Source organism: Amia ocellicauda, chromosome 14 (genome assembly GCF_036373705.1).
Source record: "Amia ocellicauda isolate fAmiCal2 chromosome 14, fAmiCal2.hap1, whole genome shotgun sequence".
NCBI classification, from domain to species: Eukaryota; Metazoa; Chordata; class Actinopteri; order Amiiformes; family Amiidae; genus Amia; species Amia ocellicauda.
The window spans coordinates 16,723,766-16,732,216 of NC_089863.1; the positions used below are offsets into that span (position 1 = coordinate 16,723,766).

Consider the following 8,451-nt stretch of genomic DNA (forward strand, 5'->3'; position numbering starts at 1 on the left):
AATAGGGCACAGGAGTCACTGATCTGAATGCAGAATCACAAGCTCTTTATACTCATTCCAGCTGTAGAAGAATGGATAACCCTTCTTAAACTGCATGTCAGTGAAGGTGTAGATATGAGCCCTGTACTCCACAGAGGAGACCTGCCTCTCCTCAATATCCACACACACCCCCAGCTTCCTGGGCAGCAGAGTCTGAGGGAGGGGGGTCTGAGGGGCAGTGAGAGCAGAGAAAGAAGAGTCACAGTGCAGAGCCCAGTAGCCCTGCTGGGGAGTGACGCTGAAGTCTCTCGTCTTTGAAAACTCTCTGGTGACTCCTATTCTACACCCTCCATTCACCTCCACCACCCAGTAGTGTCTCCCTGAGGTGAAGCTCTCTCTGTTCACAACACCGGCATCCACAAATCTCTGCTGATTGTCAGTGAGATCCTGCCACTCTCCACATCTCACTCTCTTCCCATCCTCAGACAGGGTCAGTTCACAGTGTGCTGTATCAGGGTCCAGAGTCACATCAGCTGTGGGAATACAATATTATTTTTATTTATTTATTTCTTAGCAGATGTCCTTATCCAGGGTGACATACAAAATATAAGAACAATAAAAAGTGCAATAATACAGTACAGTTCAAACCATAGTGCAATTTACAAGTTCCAATGTACACAAGTGTATGCAAGATATATAGTAAACAATACAAGTCCAACAACCTAGACTGAAAAAGCTAATAAGAGCAGACAAAATGTGAAGTCATAGTTAAGAGCTAAGGGACAGGGGGCATAGGGGAAATTAAAAATAAACAATGCGAGTACCAGTGTTGGTGTCAATTCTAGTTCAGTTCTTTATCCCTTTAATTATTCTTTCATTTATTCTTTTCCTTTAATTATCAATTCATTATCATGCACAACACGTATCACATACAACCAGTTGATGAGTATGTGCAAAGCAAGAACTGCGCTCAGGTGGAAAGTAATCCAGTTTATCATCCAAAGGCACAACCTCCAAGTCATCATCCTGGTTTTCATAGTCAGCCCTTTGTGGGACTGGGAACATGGTGAAAGCGTGGTGAAGGCTTTCACCATGTTGGTGGCATTGTCAGTTACAATGCTAGTCACCTTTTCAGCAATGGTGTACACTTCAATGGCTTCCTCGTATGTTCTGAAGATGTTCTCAGCAGTGTGTGCACACTTAAAATGCTTGCAGGCTAACATTCAACTCTTGAAGTCCTTGATGTAATGACCCTTGATGCCAGTCCAATGAAGGACCTCATATCCTTTCTTGACCATAGATCAATTGTTAGATATATATTGAGCAGAGTCTGAATCCCCAGAGATAATAGATCTCTAACAGTTGTGGCAAGTTGTGGGATTTGTGTTTCTGCATTTTGAAAGATTTTAAGGCTGTGATCTCCACAACAGAAAGTGGCATTAGATCCTTGGCAATAAACTGAACAATAAACTGAACTTATTGTCAGTAAGTTTCACTTGGCAAGGATGTGTGGCATCCCACTTCCTGGTGTGCAATATCTGCCCAGGTTCAGAGGTCCCTCCATAGATCTCTGGAAGCTTTTTCTTAAAGTACATAATACAGTTTAATTGATTTTATAATTCCAACCACTACTCAGATATAAATTGTAATATATTGCAGTTACAGTACTTACTTTGAGATGCCTTATGAAGCTTAGGTTTGCTTTTTTTTTTTTATCCACAGACGAGCATTCCACAATGTTTACATGACGATTTCCTTCTTTGTTACCATCACTTAAGTTTTCAAAGTGATCAAACACCAGAAGCTTCCCTGACATTGTGAAAGTGTTGGTCCAAATCAATAGGCAGTGGGTGGTCAGTAAACAAAAATCTTCAGGTCCTCAGCCAGTCCAGTTTCAATCACAAAATCAGGGTTCTCAGTAACAGAATCAGATCAGAAGAGGAAATTTATTAAAAAAGGGTAAAATGATTAAAACAAGGCACATGAAAAGCATTTCTAAATCAAATTCTGAAGTATGAGATGCTGACAATTACAAATTCAATTCCAGCTTAAAATATCTAAATTCCAATTTAATTCCAATTAGAAGAATCACAATTTAAATTAATTAATTTGAATTACAATAATCATTAATAATTCAAATTGGAATTGATCAATTCAAACAATTATAAGTTTTGAGTTGGAATTAGCCCATGAATTTCAATTTAAATTGAATTGACCCCAACCCTGACGAGTACTAGTAATGCCTGTTTTGTACTCTCTGTCTGCCTCCCTACTGTGTGTTTCAAAACCAGACCCCGCCTACATACAAGCCCTTTTTGCAACAGGCCCCCCAACCTGTCACAATATGTTGTTTCACCATAAAGTTGTCCTGTTACTGCCTCTTTGGTCACAGATCCAGAATGGAGGAGAGTGGGGCATCTACAATGTGGGGCTCTCATCTTTCAGCAGAGACAACTGTTCTGGGGTGACAGCGGTTCTGACTGGAAGTGGTTCTGTCTGTCACTCAAGTCCCAGCACATACCAGCTTGAGAAGATGCTTCCATGCAATCAACAGCTCAATCAATGGTGCACTGGAAATTGTGAGATGTAATATCACTGTTTTTTAACAGGTTTAACACATGTATATTGATCACTCACTGTCCATTCGTCTCCACTGGATCAGCAGAGGAGCAGCTGCTGCCACAGTGAGAGCTGCCATTAGGAATAAAGACACCATCCACCCAGAGGGGTCAGGGAAGAAGTCCCCTGGAGAACAGAACAGCAGCATTAACAGGAAGGTGCATATTACTGAGATGATGCAGGTGGCTAGATTTAAAAAAAAAAAGTTAACCAACAAACATTTTTCAGGAGAAAAAAACAACATATTAGCTTAGCTACTACCCATATAGTAGGGGACTCTCTTTTAGGCAGATAATAATTTACATAATAGCTGCCATTTTGGCTCAAGGGGCTTGACATTAACCCTTGTCTGCATAATGCTTCTGGGAAGGTACCAGAGATTCTCTACTCAATACCTGCTCTAATTACAGCCTTATTTATTTAAAATGTAAGGATTTTGTACCCGTTTAAAACAGTCAAGATGTGCATTTATATTTAATACTCACTGGCTATGTGGAGTTGTGGTTCCCAGTTTGCTTGAGGTTCTGCACTTCTAATCAGGCAGGTGAAGACATTGGACTCCTGTCTGACTGGGATGGAGCTCCTCAGACTGAGACGCCCCTCACTGTCTCTCTGCACTGTGGTGCTGGACAGTGATGTGACATTGTGTCCGTCCCTGTCTGTCCAGACCACTGCAGGCTCAGGGTACCAGCCCTCTGACCTGAACTCCAGCCAGGTCTGACCTCCTTCAGAGTGGAGGGACACTGAGGGCTGGCCTGTCAACAGTTACAACAGCTTTCACAACCTTATAAAGGTTTCTTCTATCATGTTTCAAGTTGTAAAATATTCTCATGATTTTAAAAATACAGGCAGTAAAACACACAAAAGTTCTAGTGTTGGGCTCTTTCAAAGGATGTGAAACAATTTAAAGCATCAGTTTCAGAAAACATCTTGAATATGGTAATTAAATTAAGGCAATTAATCTTAAACACTAATCAGATCTGCTCAATGGCAGCAGAATAAATTGTAATATTGAACTACAATACTGTAGTGGGGTGAAACAGTGCATATGAAAATAATCCAGCAACGTAATTAAAAATACAGATTAAGAAAATGCTTGTCATCTTGATTTTTTCTATAATTAAGACATCCTATGAAGATTTACTAGAATTAAACTAGAAAGATTACAGGAGAAAAAGAAATTGAAAAACTACATTACAAAAGAAATAGAAAAACTAAATCTGCTCTTAAAGAAAGTCCAACAGTTCTTAAAGAAATGAGGGAAATTATTTATAGGCCACAAACTCAGATATTCCAAATGACACTTAGAACAGGGGATGTGCCAACTGACTGGAAGACGGCAAATGTCAGACCAATCCACAAGAAAGGGGACAAAACTGAGCCAGGAAATTACAGACCAATCAGTCTCACCTGCATCACCAGTAAGATGTTGGATAAAATGATTAGACAGAAAATAGAGGAGCATCTAAATGAAAACCATATTCTTGGAGATAGTCAACATGGGTTTAGACGAGGCAGATCATGTCTTACTAATGTATTAGATTTTTTTGAACATGCAACTGCAGCTGTAGATCATGTGAAAGCATATGATATGATATACTTAGATTTTCAGAAAGCTTTTGATAAGGTTCCACACCAAAGACTGACTGGACTCTGGGATAGTTAACTTGTCAAATTTGCAGATGATAATCAAATAGGTGGCTCAGCAGTTACAATCTCGGCAGCACAGGCTATTCAAAGGGACTTAGATAATATTCAGTTGTGGGCCGACACCTGGCAGATGAAAGTCAATGTGGACAAGTGCAAGGTAATACATGCAGGTAACAAAAATGTCCACTACAATTACACTATGGGAGGAATAGAACTAGATGAAGTAACGCATGAGAAAGACCTAGGAGTCTATGTGGACGCCTCACTTTCTCCAGCCAAACAATGCGGGGAAGCAATAAAAAAGGCAAACAGGATGTTAGGGTATATTGTCAAAAGTGTAGAGTTTAAAACAAGGGCAGTAATGTTCAGACAGTACAATGCGCTAGTTAGACCTCATCTGGAACTGTGGGCTTCAAGGCATTCAAGACAGAAAACAGGAGACACAACAAACTCCCCAGCAATGTGGTTGAAGCTGAAAATTTGGGAACATTTAAAAATAGACTGGATAGGATCCTTGGATCTCTAAGTTATTAATGTCCACCAGACGAGCACGATGGGTCGAATGGCCTCCTCTCATTTATAAACTTTCTTATATTTCTTATGTTTTTACAGTGAGCATGAGCACAAACACTGATCTGCTTTGTCACCGACTACAGCCCATTCCCAGGAGAGTCCTGTGAGCTGCTGTGGCTTCAGTCCCAGTGTAGTCAGACACCAGACTGCAGTGTGTGGAGACGCCATAGACAGCAACAGCAGCTGCACACACATCCTGCTCAGAGCTGTCAAGGGCATTACCTTCCTGATAAACTCAATCAATTGTACGTACAAAATCCAGGCATTTTGTCCAATGTGTCCCCGATTCACTCCCTTTCTCCTCCTGTTTCTATTACAGAAGATCAGGTGAGAGCTGTCTTTAGTAGACAAAAGAAGAAGAAAGCCACTGGGTCAGACCGTTCAAGCCCTGCTGTGCTCAGTTACTGTGTTAGTAAATTAGCTCCAGTTTCTTCAGTTATTTTTAATAACTCTCTGTCAGTGTAGGGTCCGCAGTGCTTCAAGGAATCCACCATTATTCCTGTGCCCAAATTCTCTAATTTGTCTTAACGACTATAGACCGGTGAGTTAAGGTGAACAAGTTAACATCTAGCCCTCTGTCCATCAGCACAGGTGCCCCGCAAGGTTGTGTACCCCGTTGCTTGTGTACCCCATTGCTTGTTTCTTTGTTCATCAATAATTTTAGATCTCTGGTCAGTTCTGTTAAAATCTAAAAATACGCTGACGATACCACTGTAATTGGCCTTATTTCTGATAATAATGATACTCAGTATCGACTGGAGATGGATAGAGCAGTTACTTGGTGTGCCAGCAATGATCTTAACCTTACTACATGTAAAACTGTAGAGATTATTGTTTATTTTAGGCACACTCAAATCTTAAATGTCCCATTTACATTAACGGTCATCAAATTGCCATTTCGGTATATTTCTTGGCACTTATATCTGCAGCTCCCTGAAGTGATTCTCTTATTTAAAAAGCACAACAGAGACTGTACTTCCTCAGACAGCTCAGAGTAAAGCAGCATCTTCTGGTGAGTATTCTGACTTCTTCAATCACGGTATGGTGTGGAAATACTGATATTCATACAAGGACAAAACTTCAGTGCATTGTCACCAAGGTTGAAAAGATCACTGGTACTTTTTTCTACACTCAACAAACCTTCAATCGTGCCAATAAGATTGTCTCTGACACCACTCATCCAGCTCATCAGCTCTTTCAACTGCTCCCCTCTGGAAGATGGTTCAGATTGTTGACAACTAAAACATTTCGATTCAAAAACAGTTTTTTTCCAGCTGCTATTAGGACACTTAAATGTTAATGTATTCTCTCACTCTCAACTCTAGCTTGTACTTCTTTTTGCTTGAACATTTATATGTTGGTTGTGTGCTGGGTTCAATGTCTTTATCTCGCACTTGGGTTATTGTCCTTGTTAGGTGTATTAGGTGATGTATGTTTATGTATTATGTTTATTGTGTCATGTATGCAAAACGAGCTAATTGTTTATCATTATTTACCGAAGACAATTTCCGCCCGCTTGGCTGTGTGGCAATACATTAAATTAAATTAAATTAAATTTAGCATAGCAGTACAGGGGTGTCTGGATTACTGTCAGTGACAGAGTGTATACGGAGATCAGTGTGAAACTGTATCACAAAACTCACCTCTGACAACCACATCAATAAGAGTCTCATCATACGAGTCTGCAGACAGAACCATACAGTTTTACCGCCCATCATCAGAGCTGCGCACATCCTTCAGTCTCAGGGACACGTTGCCGTTCCTGAACTCCTCTGGCAAAAGCTCAGCCCTGCCCTTGTAGGACGGCATCTGCCTGTCAAAGTCATACCAGCTGTACCGGTATAAACAGACAGGGGCTGAGGGGTCCTCTCTGAACCACCTGATCTCCATGTCCTCAGCACTGATGTTGGGTGAGAGGTAACAGGGCAGAACAGTGTCTTCTCCAGGGTAAACAGCAATGGGGTAACATGGACCAAGAACCTCAAACCTCTCTGGAGAGACAAATAACACATAGATAACTGAGTCTCCCTCAGACATGCAGACATGCAGAGACAATAAAAATCTCTGAGCACCATAATAAATGCAGATGTAGGCATAATATGAAACTCCTCAGCAACTGGCAGATAAAGACACAAGTAATATGCAAACTAGACCATGTTTCACTGAGCTACATTTCAAATACAGAGATCAAATCATAATGTAATTCACTTCAGGACCTGAAAAAATATGGTTTTCTGGAGGAAGTATTGAGGTACAGTGAAGCAGAATAAAACCACGCTTTCCCACACTACTCCATTGCTGTGTCTGCTCTCACTGGTCTGAGCTGTGCAGTGGATGTGTCTCTGGTGCAGAAGCTGAAGCTGAGCTGCGCTGGGCTGCTGTGCTGTGTTGAAGCCCTGCTGTTGAGTGTCTGAGCTCAGTTCATTATGGAGAATAAAAGTGTCCTCACTGTACCTGATCCTGACACTGAGGTCTGCTGGAGCAGCAGGACAATCACACAGAGCCACTCTGATCGGTCAGACTTCATCCCTGGGACAGACAGACAGACAGACTCACAGGCCAATCCCAGCTGGAGAGCAGTGTCAGTGTCAGGGGGCTGTGGGAGGGGACAGCAGAGAGGAAAACAGATTCAGACTAATGATCACTGAGACAAAAGGAGCTTTTTATTATTCAGAATGTCCAGTTTGGTGACTGTAACCAAAACAATTGTTTATTTTAGACAAATAGGGGGAATTACTTACTTTAAATACAAAAATGTTGGCATAAGTATACATTATATATACAAAAAAAAATGTTACCTTTGTATATTTTACTCCAACTGAAATTTGAGATATTCTGTTATATATTTCCATAATAATGTCTGTATTATTGCATTAATTTGTACTCAAAGGTTCATGATGAGCCAATGGAAAGACATTGATGCTGATGTTCAATACAGAATTGGCACTGTTTGTATTTGGATACAATGAGTACACTACCAAAAGTGATTTCTTGACATTTTTTTCAGAAGAAGCATTTTCTTGTAACTATAAAAAATGCTTAGTTACACCAGCTCCACAAGACAAAAAGCTTGATTTATCTGCTGTGAAAATTTTACCAAAGTAGAATGATTTAGATTCTTGTAAGATGCCGATTTTTTTGTATAATAAGAAAAATGCTTCATAATTCCAGCTGCACAAGAAAAAACTTACTGATTTCTCTTGGTATTACAATTTTAACAAAGGTAATTTAGTGAGGTTCTTATCATAACGACTTTCTTGAAACAAGAAAAAAAAATTCGATCAGCTTACACAAGTTAAAACATCTTGTGTTAAAATGAACTTAATTACAGCAGTCATTTTGTACAAGTAAAATATAACTTAACAGTAGGCTACTTCTGTTTCAGGTTAAATTATTATTATTATTATTTATAATAATAACAATTTTCTTATCAGATGCCCGACTTGCAGATTACTTGCACATACAATTACATTACATGAATTCAGTTCTAGCGCATACAAATCTAATATCTACTTAGAAATTAATCACTTTGTTTGCAAATATCACACGGGGTTAAAACGTTTAAGGAATGTTGCAGGAGGGGAACCGGGTTTTGAGGACTGCGAGAAGGTAACGTCAGAAGCTCCCACA

The 8,451-nt window shown here is 40.0% G+C and overlaps 1 protein-coding gene across 1 annotated transcript; it reads right to left on the reverse strand.

The window, feature by feature from the left end:
• LOC136767307 (butyrophilin subfamily 1 member A1-like) lies at nt 1-7,418 on the reverse strand. Its single transcript, XM_066721079.1, has 4 exons — nt 7,276-7,418; nt 6,530-6,812; nt 5,962-6,032; nt 1-512 (listed from the first exon to the last, which is right to left on the reverse strand). The coding sequence occupies exons 1-4, from the start codon at nt 7,346-7,348 to the stop codon at nt 16-18; spliced, it is 924 nt and encodes a 307-aa protein (XP_066577176.1). The 5' UTR covers nt 7,349-7,418; the 3' UTR covers nt 1-15.
• Nucleotides 7,419-8,451: the final 1,033 nt, after the last annotated feature.